The sequence below is a fragment of the Eurosta solidaginis genome, chromosome 3, assembly GCF_040869045.1.
Source record: "Eurosta solidaginis isolate ZX-2024a chromosome 3, ASM4086904v1, whole genome shotgun sequence".
Classification (NCBI taxonomy): Eukaryota; Metazoa; Arthropoda; class Insecta; order Diptera; family Tephritidae; genus Eurosta; species Eurosta solidaginis.
This window is the reverse complement of record NC_090321.1, coordinates 232,709,464-232,736,882: the sequence shown is the minus strand read 5'-3', so window position 1 is coordinate 232,736,882 and position 27,419 is coordinate 232,709,464. Positions and strand designations below refer to the sequence as shown.

Here is a 27,419-nt window from a genome sequence, read left to right as displayed (position 1 = left end):
AACCATTAATCTATATGGATCACATTATTGTTGCATTTGCATGTTAAATTTATAACTGTATCTGGATCACGCCTCATTGGAACGCAACAAATAACACGCTAGTCTTTTATTTCATGCTTCCATTTAGAGATTACGTCGTAGGGATGGTTTTAGGAGTAAGAAAAAAATCGCCATCTCTAAAGTTTGTTCATAATTACAGATTATCAAAGCGAAAAAGTTATTTGATTGCCGGTTATGAGTTAAGGGCCAATTAATGGTGATTTATAACCATAACCAGATAAAACAGCTAATCGAACCTACTTTATGGAAATCAATGTAATCGATTAATGGTGCCATACCATAACGCCATAACCGTACCATAGCCAACCAATTGGTTTTTCGCCATATCCATAAAATATTTGAGTTGGTGAATTTAATAACTTTTTGTAGATTGTTTTGGATACGCTATGACTAAGAGACTTATTTTTTTGTGGAATATGTTTGTAATTTTTTGCGTTTTCTTCATTTTTATGAAATTTTCACGATTTTTGGGTTACGGCACCATTAGTCGATCACATTGGAGATGGTTATGGATATGGTTACGACTATGGCGTTAGGGTTAAAGGCCGAATTAATGGTGACATAACCATAAAGCCATAACCAGATAAAACAGCTGATCGAACCTACCTTAAGGAAATCAATGTAATCGAGTTAGCGTTATGGCATGACACCATTAATCGATTACATTGATTTCCATAAGGTAGGTTCGATCAGCTGTTTTATCTGGTTATGGCTTTATGGTTATGTAACCATTGATTCGGCCTTAAGGAAGTTTCATTGGTCCGTTAAGTACGAAGATAAAGATAATCTCGATATATAGGTGAATGATGTCTTGAACTCCCTTTTTGCTCCCAATTAGCATCCGTTATAGCGAAATCGGGCTATCAAGTGAAGCAGCTAAATTAAGATGTATCGTGCATATTCTAGCAGGTAATTAATTTTATTTTGGTAGGTAACAAAATTATTTTACATTATACATACATATATATACAGCCATAGGGAAAAAACCACCAAACGTAAAATTTCTTTCACTTTACGGCCGAATAATAAATGTAAAAATTATTTAATAAAATATAGATTTTGAAATTGGATAACTATAAACATTCATAAATGCGAAAAGCTGATGCGCTGCACAATATTTCAGGGTTATCAACACTTTAAAGAAGCGGCTCTGTAATTTAGTGGAAGTGCAACATTTTTGTCGTATCGAAATTCAAGTTGGGCCGGATATCTTTCAACCCTAGTGAGATAACGTACGTTGTTGTTGTTGCTGTAACAGTGAGATAAAGTACGTCTGTGAGATGTTTTAATTTTGCTGTCAGTCGCCCACAATCGTAAAGAGAGAACATTCTTATTCGCAGTTTTCTCAGCTACCATTACCAGCTTGTCAGTGGGGGGTGTTTTTCAGTAGTAACTTTTTTGTTTGCTGAAATATATACGATTTTGTTTTTAAATACGTCTAAGAGACGTATCGTTATCTTTCACGTGACTAAAATTTTATATGTAATTTTTGCCTAAAATGGTAATTTTTGGCTAATATTTTTTAAGTATAGGTTAAAACAGTTAATTCATCCAATTGAAGTACAAAAAAATGTATTTTAGTTTAAGTTATTTGCTATAAACTGAGGTCCTTCGAAAAAGACTGATTTTTGTAAGGACAAGTCCAAGACAAGTCAAACTTAATTTTTAATATATTAAAAAAACAATATATTTCTTTAAAAAACATTTAAAACAAGTGAATATATATCAAATAAATAATTAAAAAAAAAAAAACAAAACAAAAACGTAAGTTTTTTATCTTTAGGGTCCTTAAACTTGAACACGTCTCTCATACGTATGTTATCTTTCTAGGGTAAAAAAATAACGTTACCTTTCCAGGGTTAAACACAAAAACATCTTCAGTCAAAAATCGTATATTAAGTGAAAATCAACAAAATTTTGTTAAATATGAAAACACTATGATTATTGAAAAATATTAGAAAATAGGCACAGCGAATTTGAGTAAGCAAATCTCTTTAATACTCCGCTGGTTAAAATTATGGGATCGGTTAGGATAAAATGATGAATTTTGGTAGGCGATGTGCTCCTCTTAAAATGCATTTCTGCTGAGAAGCCGAAATGCAATCGGAGAGTTTGCTTAAATACTCCCCAGCGGGTTAGGGGATCAGAATATACCCGCGGTAGGTATGCCTGTCGTAAGAGGCGACTAAAATACCGAATTCAAGGGGCTGGGTAGCGCAACCCTTCAGGTTGCCAGCGCAATATATAGCTTCTCCAAACTCAAATGTCAACCTCACCTATCCGCGGCGAATCCTGTTTCACTAACAGAAGAGGCTCTGGCGACCCCAAGCTCCTCATGGAACTTGGGGGTGGAGAGGGAGGGAATGGCCTGAAGGTTTAATTTGGCCAGATAAATCGTTCCCGAGATGGTCGGGCCGGCACCTTAATGGTGCTGTTGTACCGGAGCGTACCGGATCTGTATCCGGCAAAGGACCATCACATCGATAACACTCCCCAAAGCCTTCGGGGAGCAACATTATCGCTACAACAACAACAACAACAACAACCCTATTCTTCTTAGATAATTTTCATTACCTTGCCAGTGGTATGAATCCGGACCTTTTTTTTTTATATGTTTAGCAAACTCAAAATTTTCTTCCAAAAACTTTCGTGGATTTCGCCATTTGTAGCCATTTTAAACAAAACTACTAAGGAGGAACGAAAATGTTATAGTAAAACTATTTATTTTACGCTACCTATAAGCTATTCTGTTGCTTGCTTATTAATTGTTGAGAGCTTCCCTGTTTCGTTTTACGCCAAATATCCCATTCGACAGGATGCATTTTCTTTTTATGTGAGTGCATATTGGCATTTGAATTGAAAGTACGAGTGCAAAAAGGACATTTGTAGAGGCTTTCACCAGTATGCTGTGCCATGTGCTCCTGAAATTTTAAAATAAAAGTAAAAAAAAAAAAAAACAACAGTTACAGTGGTACAGAAGCACCAATATCACTTTGAGTGGTCACTTACTCTCAATGAAATAGCTTTCTTGAATGTTTTATTACAATCCTCACATGTGAATACTTCATTCGAATGAACGTACAGTATGTGACTATGTAGCGCACGACGATTTTTGCAATTACGTCCACATTCTTTACATGCAAATACCAGTCCTTCATCATTGTGACGACGCAGATGCTGCCGTAAATTCTCTTCATCCTTTAGCCAACGATCACAGTTAGGTTTTGGACACTTTACACGTGGACCACTATCTTCAAAATGTAAACGCACATGCTTTTCGAATGATGCCTTGTCACGTATCTCTTTGGCACATACATGACACACATTCGCTGCTCGACGATGGCGCATGCTTATGTGAATTTTTAACAAATAATTGCTACCGAAACGGCTGTTTGGACATTGATCACATATGAATGTGCGTTCCTCCATAGGCACATGTGACCCAACATGTTGCTCCAGTAAATGTTTACGGGGAAATTTTTTGGGGCATTGATCGCAGGAAAACTGAAGTTCCCCGTCTGGTGCATGCGCCGATATCGTATGCGATTTCAGTGTATAGCGATCGGCAAACACTTTTTGACATTCCTTACACCTGAAATAAAGTAGAAAAAAAAACATTTTCAAAGAACATTGGGGTTTGAGTCACTAAAGTTCAATTTGAGAACTAACATAATTTTCAAATCTTAAGTGTTGTTTTTCATGAGTGGATCTACTAAGGGCAACGTTTCACAAGACGGTGCAGAACCTAATTTGTATTAAGAATTGAGGATCTACATTCTAAAAGAAGCTGAAATATAGATGGGCATAGCCTAGAAGTTTTAATTTGGTCATACTAATCGTTCTCGAGATGGTCGCCCCACCTAATAGCTGCAACCGATCACAAATTGTCATCAATATCCTCTAACGGGAGTCCAAGGAAACTTGCTGTTTCGACAGGGGTGGACCATAATGAAGGGGGTGTTAGAAGCGTTGGTTCCACATTACAATTAAAGAGATGGTTGGTGTCATGTGGGGACACATTGCAAGCGGGGCATACATTTTGTATGTCGGGGTTGATTCTGGATATGTAAGAGTTTAACCTGTTACAGTATCCAGAACGAAGTTGAGCCAGAGTGACTCGCGTTTCCCTGGGGAGTATGCGTTCCTCTTCCGCAAGTTTTGGGTACTGTTCCCCGAGTACTGGATTCACCGGGCAATTCCCGGCATAAAGGTCCGACGCTTGTTTGTGGAGTTCACCAAGGACCTGCCTTCTCAGGTTCCCGTTTTCCTCAAAATGCTTACGGAGATGACTCCTTAAGTCCCTAGGCGGTGCTGGCTCATCAATCAGATGTCTGTTGGGATGCCCAGGTTTATGGGTATTCAACAGGAACTGTTTGATTAGCATCTCATTTCTCTCCCTGATGGGGAGTATTCTCGCCTCATTATGTAGATGGTGTTCTGGGGACATAAGAAGACAGCCCGTGGCGGTTCTGAGCGCAGTATTTTGGCAGGCCTGTAGCTTCTTCCAGTGGGTAGTTTTTAGGCTTGGCGACCATATAGGGGACGCGTTGCATGCAAACGGCTGGCCAATTGCTTTGTATGTGGTAATGAGCGTTTCTTTGTCTTTTCCTCAAGTACTGCCAGCAAGGGATTTGAGGATTTTATTACGGCTCTGGATTTTCGGAACAATTGCGGCTGCGTGCTCACCAAAATGTAGATCCTGATCAAACGTCACACCCAAGATTTTGGGGTGTAGGACAGTCGGTAGCGTAGTGCCATCGACGTGGATGTTCAAAATGGTCGACATTTGGGACGTCCAAGTTGTAAATAGGGTCGCGGATGATTTAGTCGGTGATAATGCCAGGTTTCGCGAGGCGAAAAAACTGGAGGGAGATAGCCGTTTATTCTGTTGCAAAGCTCATCGATCTATGGGCACGGGCCTGTGGCCATTATTGTGCAGTCATCGGCGTAAGAAACGATAGTAACTCCTTCTGGTGGCGAACACCTTGTTTAATTCTTCTTGGCTTTGATATTTCGTTCCTGAATTGCACCGATGGCTGCCGACCACCCAGATAATTTGCGGCCCCCCTTTTAAGACATGGGGGAAGGGTAGACCCTTCCAAGTCTTGCAGTAACGTGCCGTGTTGACCGTATCAAAAGCTTTTGATAGGTCTAGCGCTACGAGTACTGTTCTATGGTGGAGCTTCTGATTTAAACCACAATTTATCTGGGTGCTAATGGCATTTAGCGCAGTGGTGGTGCCATGGAGTTTTCTATTACCTTAATGGTGCTTGTTACCGGAACGTACCGGATCTATATCCGGCAAAGGAGTATCAACATCAATAACACTTAGAGGAGTGTTTTTATCGATACAACATAAAGTAAGCGGCATAAACCTTCGGAGAGTGTATTTTTCGTTAAGACAACAACAAATTCATCAAAACGTGTTTGTATCTTTCCAAGATATGATTTTCGTTGCTAAGAGGGTACGCCCAGTTATGCTAAAATATTATATTGTCTAAATAAAGGTATAATAAAGGACAAGAAATCAATTAATAATTGTCGGACTAATGGTATTGGGAAAAATAGTTGAGCTAGTTATTGTGACAGTTTGCCAGATCGGAATTGAGCTGCACCTTCGTTGTTACATTGGGTCTATAAGGAAATGGAGCTAGTTATTTACCAGTGTGAAAGTACGCCGCCGTGAACCCGTGAACCTGAATTCAGTTTTGAGGTTATTTTTTAATTTATGAATAGTGTACGAAACAATGTTTTTAGGTTTTTACTCAATAGTACCTGGGCGACCGAGCTTTGCTCGGCAACGTTTCATTGTGCTGGCAACGTATTTTTTTTTTAATTTCGAATAGGTGGCAATCTTAAATGGCAACCCCCCTCAAAAATGTCCCTATTGTAATGCGGAGTGAAATACCTTTCGTTTGATACTCATATCGGCATATCTCATGAAATTTTTTTTAAATTTCGAATAGGTGGCAACCTTAAATGGCAACCCTACTCAAAAATATCCCTATTGTAATGCGGAGTGAAATACCTTTCGTTTGATACCCATATCGGCATATCCCATGCAATTTTTTTTATTTCAAATAGGTGGCAACCCTAAATGGCAACCCTACTCAAAAATGTCCCTATTGTAATGCGGAGTGAAATACCTTTCGTTTGATACCCATATCGGCATATCTCATGCAATTTTTTTTAAATTTCGAATAGGTGGCAACCTTAAATGGCAACCCTACTCAAAAATGTCCCTATTGTAATGCGGAGTGAAATACCTTTCGTTTGATACCCATATCGGCATATCTCATGCAATGTTTTTTAAATTTCGAATAGGTGGCAACCTTAAATGGCAACCCTACTCAACCCTATTGTAATGCGGACTGAAATACCCATCGTTTGATACCCATATCGGCATATCCCATGCAATTTTTTTTTAATTTCGAATAGGTGGCAACCCTAAATGGCAACCCTGCTCAAAAATATCCCTGTTGTAATGCGGAGTGAAATACTTTTCGTTTGATACCCATATCGGCATATCTCATGCAATTTTTTTTAATTTCGGATCGGTGGCAACCTTGTGATACATTACATTGTGAATGAAACTAAGTGTGATATCTTATGTCAATTGCCTGACAGGATGTTGAATATGGCTACTTTTTAGCGTTTTGACAGGGTGTTCAATATGGCGGCGCCTATCTTCAGCGGGTGATAGAAAGAGATACAGAATGAGACAGCGATAGTCAATTACAAATCAGGTGATCCAATCACTTTGGAATTTTGACGTCTATGCAGAAGATATCACACTTAGTTTCATTCACAATGATACATTATCTCTGTGCCAAATTTCATTTAAATCGGTTGAGCCGTTCCCGAGATCGTTGGGCTATACAAACAAACAAGAATTGCTCGTTTAAAGTTATAAGATATCATCGGTCTGGTGGAAGACTAACACTTAATTTTTCGCATAGAAAACTAGCACAGCTCGTTGTTCATGTGCAAGAGATACACATTTCGCATCTCAGCGTGGAAAATTAACACATTTGGTTTGTTTGTTTGGATTATCAGCATGTTTCCATCCTGTTAATTTTCGTAGCAAAGAAACCAAATGTGTTAGTTTTGCACACAGAGAAGCCAAATGTGTCAGTCCTCCAAGCGAACAACGGACTGTGCTAGTTATCCGCGCAAAGAACGAAAAGTGCTGTTTCCAGGCAAAAAATTAAGGGTGTTAGTCTTTTATGGCACCGACGATATGCATGTACGTACTTGAAGAATTCTGGATCCTCGTGTTTATATGCATGTTGTACCACTTTAGCTCGCTTGTTCAGTTTCTTTTCGCAGCATCGTATATATGGCTTAAGAGGTGAATGCTGCAAACGAAAATGTTTACTCATTCCGGCAAAATCTTCGCCAACAAACGGACATAGGTCACAACCCATAGGAATGTGTTTTTTAACCATAGCATCGTCTTCCGGGGTGGTATTAACGGTGTTTATACGTATTTTACGCTTAACAGGTTCATCACTATCGGCCTCACTATAGTCGTCGCCTTCTTCTCCTTGAATTTTAGGTAACTTCGGTGGTGCTTTTGGTTTTCTTACAGATTTTCGTTTTGGACGAACAGTCTTTCTTATTTTTTTAATTTTTGTCGGGTCTTCTGTTGGGAAAAAAATTACTAAGTTGTCGCTATAGGCTTGAACAACTTTTTAATTACCTGTATCAATTTTTACTTTTGCGGGCTGTTTCTTAATATCTTCCATCTTTTCTAAAGGCTCATCTTCCGAATATTCGGGACCGCTATTCTCATACTCTGATTCATATAATGGATTGACCGCAGGTTTGTCATCAGCTTTCTCATTTGAACATGAACCTTCCAAAAATTCCTCCTTAATCTCCTCCTCTGGAAACTTCAAAAAATCCTGATCAACAGGAACACTTAAGGTTTCGTGTTTCACTTCGGAGTTATCGCCGCTTAGTATATGATGTGCTCGCTCCACCGTCAAATAGAACTGATGAAAATCACTTACTTTTAACCAACACATACGGCATATTACCGTCGAAATTGTATCATTGGGTAGAGGCTGTGGTAATTGGCGAACAAAAATTAATTTATTCAAATAAATTCAATTAACTTTCACTACACAATTTATATCAATGGTTTGATTAGCACCTGAAACCAAAAGTGCCGCCTTAATATTTCTGCAATTCCCAGTTGCTCGCCATTAACATCAAATATTTCCAAACAGCATTCGGATTCTTTGAGGCAAACTCGACACAACATTTTTGAAAAAAAAAAAACAGTTTTCACGCCTTTAATGTTTTAACGAGGTATATCTTCCTTTTTTGTGACCTCGCAAAATAATAAACATAAATTAGGTGTGTTCGATAACTGATCGAGGATCCCCCTCGGGACACAAACTTGTAATTAATGCGTTTGAAGTTGCCAGCTATATATAAAAGTAATATCACTTCATTATAGTGATGTGCCTAGTCATGCTGACTCGAGTACTGTAGAAGTACTCAGGTACTCGAATATGCAAAATTTAGTATTCGGATACACGGAATCGTGTCCAGTACTCGAGTACTCATTCGAAAGCGGAGTACTCATAGAAGCCAAAAGCGGATAGCAGCTATCATCCGGTGGCAAAATCCTGAGCCAGATAAATAACTTTGCATGTAAATGCAACAACAACGATTTGAGCCAGATAAATCCAGATAGAAGTCTGGTTCAATTTGTGAGCTAGATAATTTGTTAATTACTTCTTTTTAGGTTGGCAACGCAGCCTTTAATATACCCACTTTTTCAAAAATAGACGTCGTTGCTTAGCCTTTCGCCGTATGAGTTAAATGAAAAACAGCGGCGACATCTGCCTATCACATTTCATGTGTGCGAAAATTTCACGACATCTGCTTCTCAAATCTCTCAATGAAATAAAAATTCCTTGTGAGTTTTTTCACTTCTCCCTTTCCTCCTATTCTGAACAATGTTCGAAAAAGCGGAAACCGGTTACGGGAGAAAAGTAGGTATTATGAATGTTAGTGAGAGGGAGATTTCTCTGCCATTTCTTAGGAGTTTTTTCACTTGTTAAATTGAAGGGAATGCATCAAAATAATTAAAGAAAAATGGTTCTTTTAAGAAAGAACTTATTTGTACAAATTTGTGCTAAAATATGTACATTTTAAGTCGAAAAGTATATCATAAGCAACGGAAGAGCTTTTGGTATATTTGATGCAGCCATCCAGAAATTGTGCAAGGATTTTTTAAGAAGCCTTAAGTAGATTTTGGCATATGACGAAAGACGAATTCAACTCGACTTGTCCGCCAGAAAATTGCTTTGCTGAATCCAACGGATTTGTGTTATCCCGCCGTCTGCTTCTTCTTATGCTCCTTTGTCGATGTTGCTGTGGCGCCAATTCATTACTAATTTTAGTCAATTCCATATGAAATGCAATATTGTGTATTGTTCATATTTTATTTCTAAATTTTAAACAAACTCGCAGCAATAATTAAACTTTTCAATTTCTTAAACAAAAATAGAAATGCGCAACAAAATTTCAATTGGCAAAACAGCTGACTTCGAAAATTCGAAATTCCTATTCCCCAATTATTCTTCTCCCTAGGAGAACAGAATTGGAGGAATTTTTCCGCGGGAATAGAAAATCCGCGAAAATATTTAGAATTGGTCTGATTGATATTTATGTATCATCAGCATTGGAGCTTAATCATTTACATTATAAGTGCGTGCACACTAAGCGGTGCGACATGTAGCGGCAGCGGCGCTTCACTTTTTTGCCTATTTGATCAACATTGCCGCTCATGGGCGCGCTGCGCAGTGCTGCTGCCGCTAGGTGTGAATTGTTCCATAAGAATTCATTCGAAGAATATTTTGCAGCGCAGTGTAGTGCAGCTCAGTGTGGCCTTAGCTTATTGACTGCAATTGTATTTTTCAAAAATATATTCTTCGATTACGTGTCACATGCGATTGAGTTAACTAAATCATGGCCCCAAACGTTTGTCAGATATTTGGAGGTTTTATAATTAACTTGAAAATAAGAAAGTGGAATGCAAGGAATGTAAAAAACTTTTGTAGATTTTGGAAATACAACAAATTTGTTGAAGCCTTTTAGAAGAGTGCATTCACTTCTATATTTGACATATATAATAAAAAGAAACGATACAAGATCAAAGCATGTACACCTCATGAAATATTTTTGATTTTATTTTTTATGTATATTCGATTGTACTTTTAAAGTCTGATATTTTCTTGTCGAAATAAAAAGATCTGGTCATACTATGGTCTGGTTGGTTATTTTTTATAATAAAAAGTAATTAAGGATGAGAAAAGCTGTAATTTATTATTTCATGATAAATAGTTTTTTATTGTAAGTACATACCTACATATATGTATCTAAGAATTCGATTTCCGGGTAAAAAATTATAATTTCGGTTGAATTCGAGTAAATAAGGTTTTCGATTCCCGAGATCAGTACTCGAGTACCTGACTCGAATACCTGACTCGAGTACTGACTCGATTCTTTATTTAATGGGTACTGAAGTACTCGAATACCAAAAATTCCCGACTCGGCACATCATTACTTCATTGCCTTATATGCCTATTACGTGTTACTCTGTGATTCGCCCCGACGCTTTAGGCCAGATGAGCCATGAGCCATGAGTTAATAGTTTGAAGAACGTTCACGAAGACGATGCCCTTCTAGTGGGATTCAAGGTATTGATAATCGCAATACAAAGCTTTATAGATTCAAAGCTTCCGCAACCAATTGTCAATCTCACCTACGCGAGGGGAATCCTGTTACAAATATAAGTATATCATACGCATATTTAGCAGGCGAGGCTCTGGCGACCCCAAGTTTCTCATGGAACTAGGGGGTGGGGAGGGCGGTATGGCCTAGAAGGTTTAATGTGGTCATATTAATCGTTCCCGAGATAATTGGGCTAGTACCTTAATAGTGCTTTGTTACCGGAACGTACCGACTATGGTTAATCGATTACATTGATTTCCATAAGGTAGCTTCGATCGGCTGTTTTATGTGGTTATGGTTTTATGGTTATAAGCCACCATTAATTGGCCCTTAACATGCCACCAAATATAAACCCTGCAAAAATTGTTGGATCATGTGGTCCACTGGAGTACTTACCATTATACTCCACTGTAATGCAGCAATGGGCCAACTCATGTTTCTACACGAACATATTGTAAGCCGATCATTGCTCGTTTTTAACGATTGTAATCACTACACGATGTTTATTGGACTGTGGGTATCGATGGATTACTCTGATGTAATGCAGAGCTGGAGTATATGGTCCGGTCATAGTGTACAAGTACAAGTGTGTTGACTTCTTTCTGACAGGCACTCGCTTAACTGAGCATAACGGGAAAATCTGGGTTGCCATTGTTGTTTCGGTTGAAAACGGTCAATTAGGGTTCTGTGCAGAGACGTCAAAGATTGAAACAGGGTTTATGTACTCACAAAGGCGTTGCTCCTGCTCCACAGAATTTTAATTTTATATCATGGCGAAAAGTGTTCAGTTCAGAGTTATTGATTTTCATTAAAAGTTTAATTTATTACTGAGGGTTACTCCTTTAAGTGTAAAAAGCAGAGAAAACGTAGTTTTTCAAATTATTGTGAAAAACTTTTTAATTTGAATTTCTGTACACAAGTTCACTTAACTATGAAAAACTGAAAAATGTACACTTATTGAAAACTCATTTGCGCACACAATTTACACTATGAATTTAGTTGTGTTTTTATGCACAAAATTTTGAAACTAAGAACAAAATTTTCATTTGTCAGAAAAAATAAAGAAAAAACCGCCTAATGTCAGAAACCCTATCGAAATACAACCTGGCTTGTTTGTTTTTAATGAACTACGTTGTTGCATTCATTAATTTATCTGTCGGGCGAAGTATCGAATAATTTACATAAATGCTTTGGTTGCGTGCCTACGCTTTGACAACGCCATACGAAAAACAATAAAACGCCGTACGTTATCTTTGCTTTGAAGCGACCAAAGCGTTTATATAATTTTGCCCTTATGCATTTGTGTAAACAGCCTTAGAAGTGAAATTTTTCAATGTTACACGTGTGGCGCTTTATATTTTGACTCTAATTTAAATAAATTTTGCTTTCCGTATGTTTCCGCATTGTTGCAGGCTACAAATCTTCCAGTATTCTTATTTCCGCGGAAAGGTAATAGTTTAGTTGAGGGGTCGACTGCTAATACGCTACCAAAAATATCGAGAGAGGTGTCAAAAGACGCGTATTAATCCCGAGAACAATAATCCGATGGCGCGGCCGAAGGCCGCCAACTCAGAAAGGTGTTCTGCGTAAAAATACTATGGATTCCACCCCCGGTTTCGGAGGTACCCGCGGGTCTTTTTTCGGTTTTTCGTTAATATCTTTTAAACGAGTTAATATTTTTATTTTCAGCCTTCAGATTATTAATACTGATGTCAAGACGCGTCGTCTGACACCTCTCTCGATATTTTTTATAGCGTATTAGCAGTCGACCCCTCAACTAGACTATTACCCGCGGAAATATATGCAACTATTTCATCTGTAAATACTATAAAGTTTTATTAAACTATCAAATGCAACTTAGCTTGAATTAGTCTTACGTACCAAAAATGCAACTCTAGACCTGAGATTTGCATCAGGTGAGCGAGGCTGTTTGTAGTTTTGACGTTTATCGCTTAGTGAACACACTTGTATAGGAACCATGGTTCAATTATGTACAGGTTGGCTCATCTCATCAGCTGATTCTATTTATGTCATTGCATGGTCGAAGGGATTGTCAAAAGGAGATGGCAAACTCAAAATGAAACCAATACATTGGCAACATTTTACTTACACATACAAAAACTGCTAAGTTTTATGTTTCCATTCCATACCATTCGCACCAACCAACAGATTTTGACAATTTGAACAGACATATTTTGTTGCTTTACAGATGAGCCAACCTGTATATAGTTCAACCATGTATAGGAACACTATGGGTCCGGTCCTAGGACATCGCAATGTTAATTGGACCATATTTTTTGTATGAATTGTGGTTAATTTTCGTGCACTCGCTTGGTCCATAGGTAGTACTCCATACATGCATGCATGGAGTACTCGCGATTTTTCCAGGGAACGAATGCAAGTCATTTTCTGTCAAAAAGGTCTATGCACATACAACTCGATTTCCAAATTTTTGTTCTGCGTGACATTTAGATTTTACGTTTCATAAATGTTTTACATTATCGCAACGCATACATATTTTGGTTAGGGCAAAAAACGCCTGTTGTTTGCGTGCGATAAAAAAACGCAGTGCGGTTTTATTAGGTTGGCATGTAACAATTCAGTGAGACAGACCGATAAATTCAAGAAAGACTACCGATAAAAATTTATATTTCTAATAATGTATATCGAGTATAGCATGTTGGTCACAAAAGAAATAAATTTAAGAAATTTTCGTTAAAATTACGAATATTAATAAAGATGAAGGTAAGAAAATATATTGTTCAAAATTGGATATAGTTTTCCGCAATATAATTTGTTAATGCATTTAGCGAATAAGTGAAAAGAAGCTGGAGGCCTTTGCGGTCGGCAACATGGGCAAACGCAGCCTCTCAAAAAAGGAACTGGAGGAGCAAAAGAAGAAAGAGGATGAGGAAGCTGCAGCACATGTAAGCCCTGCTATGCTTGTCATATATTTCAATTATTCTAAAATATAACTAAACTCCGATGTTTTTAGGTATTTAAAGAGTTTGTAGAAACATTTCAAGAAGCACCTAGCGCATCGTCTAAAGTTTGGGTGAAAGCCGGTACTTATGATGCCGGTTCGAGGCGTAAGTTTTGCATGCCAACCCTTTTAAAATAAACATGTGCGTTAATTTGTGTTTACAACCCATATCCTCAGGCGAAGATAATAGAGAGAAGGGTAAATTATATAAACCAACCTCTAAATTGGAAGAGAAAACCGCCGCAGAAAAAGCACAGGAATATGCAAAAATGCTCGCCTCTGATCTTAAAAAAGATTCTTTACCAATTAAAAAGAAAAGTCAGGAGAAGAAGAAAAGCAATCTGGAATTATTTAAAGAAGAATTAAGACAGTAAGTTAAAAAAAAAAAAAATTCGATGTTACTCTTTAATAAATTATATATGCATGTATGTTTATTGAACAATTTAGAATACAAGAGGAACGTGAGGAGCGTCACAAGTTTAAACACTTAGCTGGTCAGCAGGTTGTACCACAGCAGGTTGTTGAACCAGTACCCGACGTACGGGAAAGCGGCTCTTTCGATACTGGTGATCCCACTACAACCAATCTTTATTTGGGAAACCTAAACCCTAAGGTGTTTCTTGCATATTAAATAAATTAAATTTGTATATTTATGTTACATTTATTAATACATATTGCAGATCTCAGAACAACAACTTATGGAACTTTTCGGTCGATATGGGCCTCTTGCTAGTATAAAAATAATGTGGCCGCGTTCGGAAGAAGAAAAACAACGCGGACGCAATTGTGGCTTTGTTGCTTATATGAGCCGTAAAGATGCAGAAAGGGCGTTGAAAACTTTGCATGGCCGATATATAATGGGTTATGAAATGCGCTTGGGTTGGGGTAAATCCGTACCAATTATGAATCAACCGATTTTTATACCACCAACACTATTGGAATTGACATTGCCACCACCTCCTTCTGGGTTACCATTTAACGCTCAACCTCCACCTGCGGAAGCGCAAATATTGCCCAGAATTAACTATAAAGAATACACTACAGAAGAGGAGAAAGAAAATATGGAAAAGGTATAAAGAAAAATATGTGCTATTTTGATCAATTAGTTAACATTCTCTAACTAAGATAATTTGGCCAGAATATCACCACTTCACAAAAATTACTAAATTATTTTAATTTTTTACATTCACAGATACTTTATAAATCGGTCGTTAAAGTATTTATACCCACGGAAAAGTAAGATTTTACCGATACCCATTTTTGAAGATTTGTTTGTTTTTTTTTTTTGTTATAAAGCCACAATTGATTTTATTTTGTAGAGGAGTACTCCATATTATTCATCGTATGATTGAGTTTGTTATACGTGAGGGGCCCATGTTCGAGGCCTTGATAATGAGTCGAGAAATGGATAATCCATTATTTTCATTTCTATTCGATAATGAGAGTCCCGCACATATATATTATCGTTGGAAGTTATTCTCGCTGTTGCAGGGCGATACACCCAACGAATGGAATGAAAAGGAATTTCGTATGTTTAAGGGTGGTCCAATATGGAAGCCACCAACAGCTAACTTTTACACGATGGGTATGCCTGATGAGCTGGTCGTTGATCCGGAGGCGTCTGCTGTTAATAAGGGTGCTCTTTCTAATGCGTATGTTGTGAAAAGTATATATGAATATCGACAATTCTCATTTAACACATTGTTTTCCCATTTCAGTCAACGTGATCGTTTAGAAGATCTTTTGCACCACGTAACACCAGAACGTCAACGTATTGGTGATGCTATGATATTTTGTATAGAACATGCTGACGCTGCAGATGAAATAAGCGAATGCATTGCAGAGTCTTTGGCAAATCCAGAAACATTACCATCGAAAAAAATTGCACGCCTTTACTTGATATCAGATATTCTGCACAATTGCACTGTCAAAGTCGCAAATGCTTCGTTCTATAGAAAATCGTAAGTATTTGCAATATAATTAAAAATAGATTGAATAATTATATAAATGCATGGTCATGGTCTCTTCATAGCATGGAAAAGCATTTATTGGAAATCTTTGAAAACATGCATATTTTTTTTAATTCAATGGAAAGTCGTTTGAAAGCAGAAGGTTTGAAATCGCGTGTTATAAATGTAATAAAAGCGTGGGAAGAGTGGACAATTTATCCGAAAGAATTTTTGACAAAATTAAGAAGTGTATTCTTAGGCAAACCGGTATGTATTCACATAAATTCATATCAATTAAACGACAAATTCTGAAGAAAGTATCAATTTAATTTTGCCTATAAAGTTTAAACGATGCGATTTTTTGATTTGAGTTACTGTTTGAATTTCAAGCAAGAACTTATGTAAAGGCAAATTAAGTTTTTGGAAGCGGTTATTCTTCCGGAAATTTTTTTTTGTCCAAAATGAAATATCTTCCCAAAAACGTTTTTACTGGATTTTCCAGACGAATAAGGAAAGCTTTTCAAAAAAGAAAGTACTTATGTATGGGTTGTATTGATATGGAATTACCCATTTAAAATCCTGTAGAAGAAGCTAGATTTTACACATACATATGTTTACATTAATGATTTATTCGATTATTAAGATCCCACCAACTCCGCCACCCGAAGAAGAAGAGCAAAAGCCCGTAGAAGAAGTCACCGAGGACATAGATGGCGCACCATTATCGGGCGATGAAAAGGATGATGAAGATTTAGATGGTGTACCATTGGATGGGGCAGCTTTATTGAAGAGTGCACTAATGCGAGGACTGCCCGAATCCATGTCAATACCAAAAACACCAATGCGTCGGGGTGTAGGAATGGATGAGGAAGATGATGACATCGATGGCATACCAAGTAAATTTCAAGTGCAAATTTTAGTTTATTAATATTCTTTTGGCTCGTCATACACATACATATGTAAATATATTGCAGTGGACGATGATATTGATGGCATACCTTTAGAAAAAATACCGACTGAGTTAAGTGATATGCAAATGAAAGCTAATGCAAAAGCAGGCGCATTCATACCATCGAAATGGGAAACAGTTGATCCCGAACAAGTTGAAGCTCAGGCAATTACTACAAGTAAATGGGACACATTGGATCCACCACAAGCGCCCAAATTTTATGATTCTAGCGATGAGGAGCAAAATAATGCTAACGCAGCACAACAGCAACTACAGGATGATGATAAACGTACAAAACTGAGGGAAATTGAAGTCAAAACAATGCAATATCAAGATGAATTGGAGGCAGGTACGCGTCAACTGAGATCCGGTTGGACAATAAGTGACCAAGTGGAGCATTATAGACGTAAACTGTTGAAGAAAGTAAGTCGAATTAAGCAGCATATATTTGTTTGTATGGTTTAATTAACCTCTTTTTGAACTACAGGATGCGAATGCTGCTGCAGAATCACCGGCATCAGCGCCGCGTCTAAGCTCTAAAGAAATTCGTAGTCGTGCTGGTAGTGAATCACCAGACAATGTAGTTAAGCGCAGCGCTAGTAGACGCCTTAAACGATCCCCATCACCAGAACAATACCATAGCAGTGGTTCACGATCGTCACCAGTACGTTCTAGTGCAAGCAAACGTGCCCACCATTCACCGTATATAAGTAGTAGCACACGACGTGAAATATCGCCAACACCTAGCAGCACACGCAGTGCAAAATCTGCAAGACGTAATCGGTCACGTTCTCCTTCAGATTCACCTAAACGTTATAGGGAAAGCTCATCGCATATATCGAAATCTTCACGATATGAAAATTCACCACGCTCACGTAGAACACCTTCACCATTGTCAGTTTACACATCATCATCGTCGCGTTCGTCGAAACGAGATGAAAGAGAACACGAACATCGCAGTGAGAAGCATAAAAGTAGGCATAGGCACTGAGAGATCAAAACAAAATTATAAGAGTAACGTAGTATGCAATCTAAAATGTATACAAGTATAATAATTATTTAATTAATAAAGAAATTCCATTTTAGAACTAATAAAAGATTTATTATAATTAATTTTATGTGAATAATACAATTTGTATAATATATATGAATGTATTTTCGTGTACGAAGCTGTATATGATGCGCAAATATCTAATAGGTGCGCTCAGAATGCATCATGAGCGAAAATGATAATTTTGCAGCACTGTAAAAACTCATTCAATCAATTGTCACTCATCATGCTCTTTACAAAAATTAGACTTTGTTTACACTCACGTATCTATAGTCAAATCGGGGTGTAGTGCTTGTGTTGTATATTCCCGAACACGCCCAAACTTGATATAAAATTGTGTTTGAAAGCACATATACACAACAAATTCTTTAGTTTGAAGATTTATCTTATCACAAATTATGAGTAATACATGTATACCAGGTTGGTATACAAGCATATCCGATTAATATTTGTGGCATCAAATATTTCACGCTGAATTTATTTCATTTTCTTGCCTATAAGTCTCTATAACTTCCTCAATTATTTCCCAGTGTTTTTCTTTGGTCAAATCGGTGACAAATGACTGTAAATTGAGAATGATTATATTTACAGATTACTGCAAATAAATGTATTTAGACTTACCGCATACCACAATGACGCCTCGTCTGATTCATCAGCTAAGGGCACCTGTACGCCGTATGATTGCAGAGCAAGCGATAGACAGCATATGGCAATATGCGATGGTTTGTGATTTAAGATTTTTGCATTGTGATGATAATCTTGTAGAAATGATGCTGCCGACTTTGCAATCGGTACTGAAAACCAGACAGTGGGGCCCAACCATGTTTGTAGGGATTTCATATAATAGAGCAAATACTATTGTATAAAAAATATTGGAACAGTGATGAAGAGTAGATTCAAATAAATAACTATTAAATGATTTGAAAACAGTCGGTTATTTTAAGAACTTTTTTTAAGTTAAATGGCTTCATAAAATGTATAAATGAACCTTCTAATGAAAAGTCAAATAGTGTTGTGTAGTACACCATACTATTTCCATTTTCGTACCTCATTTCGCAATTGAAGAAAGTCTTTTTCGTTAAGAAATATGTTCTTACCTTATGTGGATGCTCGATATTTAAATCAAATTTTAAGGTACGAGCAATAAGTAGCTCTGCTTGCACTATTGCATCGCGTATGGACCAATATTCATCGCCCAATTCAAGCGGCTGCGAACCACGATTCAGAGTATTATGTGTAACATTTATGACATCGCGTATTTTAACAGGATCGTCCTTGATTTTTCCAGCCAAATACAAAGCAGAAGCAGCAATAAGCTGTAGGGTATAGGCGTATTAATGAAATTTATGTAGTTAAACGGATGGATTGCTAAGTAGTTTACTACAACAAACTTACATATTCGTCATAGTCAGAGCGGGGAACTTCATTAAAGAAACGATGATATATTACAGCTGCACTTGCTGATGTTATTGGTTTGATTTGCAATTTGATAGCGCATTCGAACAAGAAACGAGGCACTACACCGGGCTTTTCGATTTTGCTATAATGTTAATGACAATAACAACAAAAGCCATATTACTAAATAGAAACAAATTAATACTTGTTTGTAGTATATACCGATAATCTGTGGGCTTCAATTTCTGTAGTTTATTTGCTTCAATGCGCTTTTGAACTGACATCACGTCTAATATATTTTTCATTATGCTGCGTTAAGTTTTTATTGTTTATAAATTCGAATGTGTCTTCTTGATCCACTACTGAATTGGGATAAAATAAATGAATATTTGTTAATAATAGGTTTACTGTATAAAAAAATCCATAGCGTAGAAATCTGTTATATGAACTAATGAAGAAATGCCTTTAATGTGCATTACTTTATTAGAAACTTGAATTTGAGTTGTCGTTGTTATTGTAGCGATAAGGTTTCTCCCTCAAGGCTTTGGGGAGTGTTATCGATGTGAAGGTCCTTTGCCGGATACAGATCCGGTACGCTCCGGCAACACAGCACCATCAAGGTGCACCACCTAATTTTTGATCAAAAATTATCAAAGGTGGTATCAAAAGACGCGTCTCCACCTCCGTTTTTAGAATCCGAAAGCGAAAATTTCAAATTTTATTTCTGTCAAAAGATCATCTTAATGCAAAAAATGGGTTGAAATTTTCATGTGGTTGTTGCTTTTTGGCAGCTTTGTTGTACACACACATACTAATGCAGAAAGGTGTTATGAGCGCATTTAGTTTTGATCCCCAAACCGGTGTCGGACCCACCCAGGATAATTTTTTATAAGCGCGGCCGAAGGCCGCCAACGCAGGAAGGTGTTCTATGCAAAAAAAAAACTATGGATCGGGCCCCATATTTCGGACTCTCTCTTGGCCATTTTACGGTTTTTTGTGAATAACTTTCGACAGAAATAAAATTTTTGATTTCCGCTTTCGGATTCTTAAAACGGAGGTCGAGACGCGTCTTTTGATAGCACCTTTGATAATTTTCGATAAAAATTAGGTGGTGCACCGTCTTGTAAAACGTTACCATGCATTTTATAACTGCACTAAGGGAATAAAGATCTTCACAGCTTTTTTTTAATAGAAATATTTTATACTTATTAACAGGTAGATCTTGGTCTACCACCCAGGTAGACATTGGCGCACACAAAAGCAGTGCAGTACATTGGAACCTACTCTTTTACAAAGCTCTAATGAGTTGCTTTGAGCAAAGGTCAATCTACATAAGAACACTTCTATATTAATATTGTTTATTCATTTTTTCTTATTAATTTTATTACAAACTTACCAAATACAATGTAAATCAAAGAAGATGAAGTGACGAAACTATCGAATAAATTCCACTTTCCAATAACGAAAGGTACGCGAATAGTTTATCGATAAATGTTAGCGGATGGGCTTTCAGTGCTGCCCCAAACTAATTTGGTGGTAGATTTCATTGTGGATAAAACAAGTGTGATATCTTAAGCGGAAATTACCCACGGACGTGTGCCGTACGTACGGACGTTTGTCGTACGAAACACGTTTGACCTAACACCCAAGTCCGTATGAATCAATGTGTGCGTCTGTGTACATGTACATAACATATTTGTGTGTGTATTGTTTACAGATAAGCACTGTTGCCATTGACAATTTTGCATGCATGGAAACATCAACTTTTTCCAATTTAATTTTTGATGTTGTAAAAGGCTGCAATTAATATAAAACAAATATAAGTAGATTACATATTTATAATCTGCACTTTTACATAATTATTTTCACAATTTTTCAAACTTTAATTAGGTGTTTTTGCATAAAACTGCAAACAGTCAAAAATTAGCGCACAAAAGTTTACTAGGCAACTCTGTCTAGTGAGAGAGCGATCAGCTGACGCGTTCTTACGGAAAAAATCAAAATTGTTTTGCTTTCTACGTTCCAGGCTACATACATCCGGGCGTTGCACGTCGGTGAGTTTTCGTTTACAATGCACACTCATAAGATAAGTCGTGTCAGCTGATACGTTTTTGGTACGTACGTTCGTGAGTAACTGCCGGATTATCCGTCAGCTGCCTGACAGGATGTTCAACATCGCTACCTTTTTAGCATTTTGGCAGCGTTTTGACAGGGTGTTCAATATGGCGGTGCATAGGGACGGATATTTTCAGCGGGTGATAGAAAGAGATACAGAATAAGACAGCGATAGTCAATTGAAAATCAGGTGATCCATTCTATTTGCAATTTTGACATCTATGTGCAATAAGTCCACAGTAGTTGTTATTGTTGTTGTAGCGATGAACACACTACCTAAGGTTTTGGAAAATATTAGCCGTGTTTTTTTTTTGACACCCGTATACGTTTACGTTTACGCTTAGATAATGCTTAGGAGACCCATCTAGCGGCAGTGGTTAAATAACTAGCTACAGCCACAGGGTGTACCAAAAAGCGGAGGCACAACCCTCTGATGGCCATAGGGTATAACATATAGCTAAATCAGTTGCGATGAATTGTGGACACACATAGAATACATAGAATTAGTGTAGAGGGTGAAACAAAATCACATATTTCAATTACATCAGAGTATAATGCGTATTAAAATTTAGTAGAACAAATTTTATGCGCAGCAATTTCAGAGGTGTATTTAAAGTTTGTCGCTTAGCAGTCCATATAAAGTTTAAGCGTAAACGTATATAGAAGTAAAAAAAAAACACAGCTATTATCAATGTTGATGGTCTTTTGCCGGATATAGATCCCCTGTGATTTGCCAAAAATGTGACAGATCTACCTCAATTGTGGTAAAGTGGCCACACTGAGTGCCTTCCGCGATTTGATTATTATGGCTTAGACCACGTCTACACATAAGATTAAGATTATTAGACTTAGTTTAAAGAAATTATTTTCATACTTAACTCCTAATCGTTAATTGGACCACTTTTACACATGCACTAATCTACAATAAATACCCGAGATAATTAACGCGTTCATATCTATCCCATCCCTAGGAACTAGATTATAAGCTGTCAAGGTTTCACCTTTCTCTTTTATTTTGTGCTTTCACCCTAGAAGTGTTTATTTGTCTATTAAAAAAAAAAAACAGGCATCCCTAAAATTAATTTATAATTACCCATTATCGAAGCGAAAAATTTACACGAAAAATGTAGCTATTTCATTAACGATTAGGAGTTAATTACGTGAATGAAGATAATAGCCGTGTTTTTTTTACACGTAAACGTCCATACGCTTAAATTTTATATGGACTGCTAAGCATCAAACCTTAAATTCACCTCTGAAATTGCTGCGCATAAAATGTGTACTACTAAATTTCAATACGCATTATACTCTGATGTAATTGAAATATGTGTTTTTGTTTCACCCTCTACACTAATTCTATGTATTCTATGTGTGTCCACAACTCATCGCAACTGATTTAGCTATATGTTACACCCTATGGCCATCAGAGGGTTGTGTCTCCGCTTTTTGGTACACCCTGTGGCTGTAGCTAGTTATTTAACCACTGCCGCTAGATGGGTCTCCTAAGCATTATCTAAGCGAGGATAGGTGTTTTTTTCACGCGCAAACGTAAACGTATACGCGTGTATAAAAAACACGGCTAATATCGATATATATAAAATAGGTCGTAAAATAACTTCGGGAGATTTCTTTTTCTACCCTTTGTTGAGGGCTAATTAAACTTCCTTAACCCTAACGCCATAGTCGTAACCATACCCATATCCATAACCATCTACAATGTGATCGATTAATGGTGCCTTAACCTAAAAATCGGGAAATTTTCATAAAAATGAAGAAAACGCAAAAAATTACAAACATATTCCACCAAAAATAAGTCTCTTAGTCATAACGTATCCAAAACAATGAATAAAATCTACAAAAAGTGATTAAATTCACCAACTCAAATATTTTTAGGTTATGGATATGGCGAGAAACCAAAAACCAATTGGTTGGCTATAGGCCAAATTAAACTTCCTTAACCCTAACGCCATAGTCGTAACCATACCCATATCCATATCCATCTCCAATGTGTTCGATTAATGGTGCCTTAACCTAAAAATCGTAAAAATTTAATAAAAATGAAGAAAACGCAAATAATTACACACACATGTGTCACAAAAAATAAATCTTTTAGTCAAAACGTATCCAAAACAATAAATAAAATATACAAACAGTTAATAAATTCGTCAACTCAAATATTTTTAGGTTATGGATATGGCGAGAAACCGAAAACCAATTGGTTGGCTATGGTATGGTTATGGCACCATTAATCGATTACATTGATTTCCATTAGGTAGGTTCAATGAGTTGTTTTATTTGGTTATGGTTTTATGGTTATAAGTCACCATTATTTGGCCCTTTCGGACGTATCAAATCAGCCTCATTAACTTTAAATTTTGGCAACCATGAATATGTACGGTTGGCTGTTAAATTATCGATTTTTACATAGGCACGGTAATGCTTTAACGGAAATTTTTCGCAAGTTGAAAGAACTTTGTATTGGATATTAAAAATAAAATAAACAAATTATAAAAACTACAACATTACAACTAAAATAAGCATTTGTTGGTGCTAATAGAAAAGAGCTTAAATTAAGTTTTTTTCAATGTTAATCAAAGTGTTTGAACATTTGTGCAATTCAATTGTCTCAAAACGCGTTAAATATAGTGAATGAATGGAATAGGTACACATTCTTACATACGAAATACATATTTATGTAAGAAAATGTGAATTAAAGTAATATTCTTGGACAAAAAGAGAATATCGCAATTTTCTTCAAATTACTTAATATGATTTTACAACCACATTTTTGCAAAAACTATTCAACTCTGCGTTCATATAATATGCAACGTACATATTTATGTACATATATGCACATATTTACACCTATGTATGTAATTAGAGGTAATCATACATATTTACATACGTACATATAACTATCTCGAGTGAAGGATACAAAACTTGTCGTGGCATGGAAAATAACTTCAAATGAGTGTAGTCCATGTTTTAGCAGCAATCAAAATAAACGAGCTAAATCTAAGCAAACCGAAAAACTGAAAATTGACTGACTATAAAATATCTCGTGTATCCTTTTCAAAGCTTATGAGTGTCCAAAAAAGAATGAAAAATTCTCCTGCCTCTTTTTCTGGTGCCTGCTTCATCCATCAAATTGTGAGATATACGCCGCCGCCGTACGATTTTTGTCATTTTTGCCACGCCGCCACCGAATGCCAAATTTATCGGCACGGTGGAGGCGAGGTTGGGCGCAGTTTAATATTGTAAGGAATTCTGGGGATATTCCGCTTATTTCGAAACTTCTGCTAACGTTCGAATCGCTAAACTGTTGAATAAATCACTCCAATATTCAGCATTGCAAACTGGTCTTTATTAGATTACTTTGGGGTAGTACAATTATACATCAATATCACAACTCCACAATAGCGTGTGTTAATCTAACTGATTATTTATTACTCAGCTTGCACTGCTTTTATACTCTCGGTTTCCTCGTTAACCCATTTCTCCTAAGGTGTAGTAATTTCGCGAACAGTTGTAGCTCATGCTTGGCTAGTTACCAGTTATATACATGTAGATCTGTAGTCCACGCCTCTCCCATAGCATAGCCATAAGCGTGTGTATGTGTCAGTAACTACTTCGGCTGATGACTACATATTTGTGTGTGTGAGATTTCTCTTCGTCGCCTTCTAAATAAGAGTGGCTGCCTTATTGTTGTTGTCCATTTATTTAGTAGCAGCTTAGTGATGCTAATATTCATCATAATATTTTGTACTTATTTTAGACTGTATGATGCTAATAACCTTCATCCAAAATCGGTCCGATATCATGAAAATGGATATCAAACAACTCTTACTGTCAGCATTAAGAAAACCAATACTAAAATAGCGTTTTTTAAATCGATTAAAAGCTTTTTCTAAAAACAAACAGATGTTAGGTATGCATTTCAAACCACAGACGTTTAAATAAAATATAAGATGTTTTTTAAATGGAGTTTGGTGTAAAAGTTAGTGGAAAAGGCAGAATGTCTCAGTTGCGTTGTTAGTGTGGAAATAAGATAAACTGAATTAAGCAAGGAGACAAATAAAAGCAGAATAGCGCAACTGCAGTTTCACCGTGTGATTCGCTGTTCGAATCTCGGTGAAATCTTTGATAACATTACGAAATTGTCTGACGATGAATTCGTGGCGGTTTTCGAAATGGTACTATCGCAATATGCCAGTACATGGTTCTTTCTTTTCAGTTTCTCTTCGAAAAACATAATAATTGAATATTCAATTATGCTCTTGAATTCTTAATGATAAGGAAAATATCTTTATTCAAATTGTCACTCCCTTCAATTTTTATTTATACTACTTAAGTAAGGGTAAGGCAAAAGGCTAGAACAGCGGCCGACTACAAAAACGCGTACAAATATATCGGGAGGGGTGTCAAACGGCGCGTCTTGATCCCAACAACAACAATCCGAAGGCGGAAGAGAAAAATGTCAACTCTCTTTAGTGATATTTGCAAAAAAATAGGTGTTTTAGCAGTTCACCGCTCATTTTACAAGAAATAGTAACCTCCGGAAGATAAAGCATTTGATTTTGGCATCTAGGAGAGTTTCCTACTAAATTTTTTACTCAGCTGAGCAGAGCTCACAGAGTATATTAATTTTGTTCGTATAACGGTAATCCGTAACGGCATAAAATAATCGAGATAGATATAGACTTCTATATATCAAAATGATCTGGGCGAAAAAAGAAATTCATTTAGCCATGTCCGTCCGTCCGTCCGTCTATAAACACGATAACTGGAGTAAATTTTGAGATATCCTAATGAAATTTGGCATGTATGTTCCTGGGCACTCATCTCAGATCGCTATTTAAAATGAACGAAATCGGACTTTAACCATGTCCACTTTTTCGATATCGAAAATTTCGATAAACCGAAAAAGTGCGATAATTCATTACCAAAGACGGATAAAGCGATGAAGCTTGGTAGGTGGGTTGACCTTATGACCTTATGAATTTTGGACAATGGGCGTGGCAACGCCCACTTTTAAAAGAAGGTAATTTAAAAGTTTTGCAAGCTATAATTTGGCAGTCGTTGAAGATATCATGATGAAATTTGGCAGGAATTTTGCTCCTATTATTATATGTGCGCTAAATAAAAATTAGCAAAATCGGATGACCAACACGCCCACTTTTTAAACAAAATTTTTTTAATTCAAATTTTAACAAAAAATTTAATATCTTTACAGTATATAAGTAAATTATGTCACCATTCAACTCCAGTAATGATATGGTGCAACAAAATAGAAAAATAAAAGTAAATTTCAAAATGAGCGTGGCTCCGCCCTTTTTCATTAATTTGTCTAGAATACTTTTAATGCCATAAGTCGAAAAAAAATTACCAATCCTTGTGAAATTTGGTAAGGGCATGGCGTTTATGCCGGTAACTGTTTTCTGTGAAAATGGGCGAAATCGGTTGAAGCCATGTCCATTTTTTATACACAGTCGACCGTCTGTCCTTCCTCTTGGCCGTTAACACGATAACTTGAGCAAAATTCGATATATCTTTACTAAACTTAGTTCACGTACTTATCTGAACTCACTTTATCTTGGTAGTAAAAATGGGCGAAATCCGACTATGACTACGCCCACTTTTTCGATAACCAAAATTTCGAAAAATTTAAAAAATACCATAATTCTATACCAAATACGAAAGCAGGGATGAAGCATGGTGATTGGATTTGTTTTTTGACGCAAAATGTAACTTCAGAAAAAAATGTGTGTGACACCTACCATATTAAGTGGAAGAAAATGAAAAAGTTCTGCACGGCGAAATCAAAAGCCCTTGGAATCAGGGCAGGAATACTGTTCGTGGTATTACATATTGCATTAGCAACACTAAGGGATACTATCATCTCTAAGCCAATACTGAGCAGTGACTTGTATGCACATAACAAAATTAATCATTATGTCTACACATATGTCCATACAAGCAGCGGAGAGCAATGCACAAACACATGCACATATCTGAGATACTCTCAAAAGTAGGCAGTTATTTGTGCAAGGATCACTCACATATACACGCGCATATGAGAAGCTATACACGTGCATCTGTAGTTATAATTTTATAGCTGGTAACTAAGTAATTCTGGAAACGTCTAGAAGTACGGAACGAGGAAAT

The 27,419-nt window shown here is 36.7% G+C and overlaps 3 protein-coding genes across 10 annotated transcripts; 1 reads left to right on the top strand and 2 right to left on the bottom strand.

Annotated features, from left to right (window-relative positions):
• Positions 1–960: 960 nt before the first annotated feature.
• On the bottom strand, positions 961–8,425 carry grau (grauzone). Of its 2 annotated transcripts, none has more exons than XM_067778078.1 (5): positions 8,219–8,425; positions 7,763–8,129; positions 7,315–7,705; positions 3,070–3,652; positions 961–2,981 (listed from the first exon to the last, which is right to left on the bottom strand). In XM_067778078.1, exons 1-5 carry the CDS (start codon positions 8,327–8,329, stop codon positions 2,796–2,798), a joined length of 1,638 nt encoding a protein of 545 aa, XP_067634179.1. In that variant the 5' UTR covers positions 8,330–8,425; the 3' UTR covers positions 961–2,795. The 2 variants fall into 2 exon arrangements, with proteins under 2 accessions (XP_067634179.1, XP_067634180.1); XM_067778079.1 differs by having other exon boundaries at positions 7,315–7,702.
• A 4,770-nt stretch (positions 8,426–13,195) lies between these two features.
• LOC137245230 (U2 snRNP-associated SURP motif-containing protein) lies at positions 13,196–17,790 on the top strand. Its single transcript, XM_067775560.1, has 13 exons — positions 13,196–13,557; positions 13,623–13,739; positions 13,808–13,901; positions 13,973–14,165; positions 14,243–14,408; positions 14,476–14,865; positions 14,988–15,031; positions 15,115–15,447; positions 15,514–15,756; positions 15,828–16,011; positions 16,388–16,640; positions 16,719–17,116; positions 17,181–17,790. Exons 1-13 carry the CDS (start codon positions 13,552–13,554, stop codon positions 17,682–17,684), a joined length of 2,925 nt encoding a protein of 974 aa, XP_067631661.1. The 5' UTR covers positions 13,196–13,551; the 3' UTR covers positions 17,685–17,790.
• Positions 17,775–20,597, bottom strand: koko (cyclin-Q). 7 transcript variants are annotated; one of them, XR_010951272.1, is made up of 7 exons: positions 20,536–20,577; positions 19,362–19,501; positions 19,140–19,284; positions 18,842–19,060; positions 18,366–18,599; positions 18,008–18,306; positions 17,775–17,936 (listed from the first exon to the last, which is right to left on the bottom strand). XR_010951272.1 is itself a non-coding variant. In XM_067775562.1 (7 exons), exons 3-7 carry the CDS (start codon positions 19,442–19,444, stop codon positions 18,211–18,213), a joined length of 777 nt encoding a protein of 258 aa, XP_067631663.1. In that variant the 5' UTR covers positions 19,445–19,501; positions 19,619–19,768; positions 20,275–20,354; the 3' UTR covers positions 17,775–18,210. The 7 variants fall into 7 exon arrangements, 6 of the variants coding, with proteins under 6 accessions (XP_067631663.1, XP_067631664.1, XP_067631662.1 ...); XM_067775562.1 differs by lacking the exon at positions 20,536–20,577 and adding exons at positions 19,619–19,768; positions 20,275–20,354 and having other exon boundaries at positions 17,775–18,306; XM_067775563.1 differs by having other exon boundaries at positions 17,775–18,306; positions 19,362–19,498; positions 20,536–20,597.
• Positions 20,598–27,419: the final 6,822 nt, after the last annotated feature.

Coding starts and splice junctions, on each gene's coding strand:
- grau (XM_067778078.1), bottom strand. CDS start 8,329: ATGTTGTGTCGAGTTTGCCTCAAAGAATCCGAATGCTGTTTGGAAATA. Junction 3,653..7,314: donor GAGGATCCAGAATTCTTCAA/GTACGTACATGC, acceptor ACTTTATTTCAG/GTGTAAGGAATGTCAAAAAG. Junction 2,982..3,069: donor AGAAAGCTATTTCATTGAGA/GTAAGTGACCAC, acceptor TTAAAATTTCAG/GAGCACATGGCACAGCATAC.
- LOC137245230 (XM_067775560.1), top strand. Junction 13,740..13,807: donor ATGAGGAAGCTGCAGCACAT/GTAAGCCCTGCT, acceptor CGATGTTTTTAG/GTATTTAAAGAGTTTGTAGA. Junction 15,757..15,827: donor GCTTCGTTCTATAGAAAATC/GTAAGTATTTGC, acceptor GTCTCTTCATAG/CATGGAAAAGCATTTATTGG.
- koko (XM_067775563.1), bottom strand. CDS start 19,444: ATGAAAAATATATTAGACGTGATGTCAGTTCAAAAGCGCATTGAAGCA. Junction 19,061..19,139: donor GCTCTGACTATGACGAATAT/GTAAGTTTGTTG, acceptor TATACCCTACAG/CTTATTGCTGCTTCTGCTTT. Junction 18,307..18,365: donor AGGCGTCATTGTGGTATGCG/GTAAGTCTAAAT, acceptor CTCAATTTACAG/TCATTTGTCACCGATTTGAC.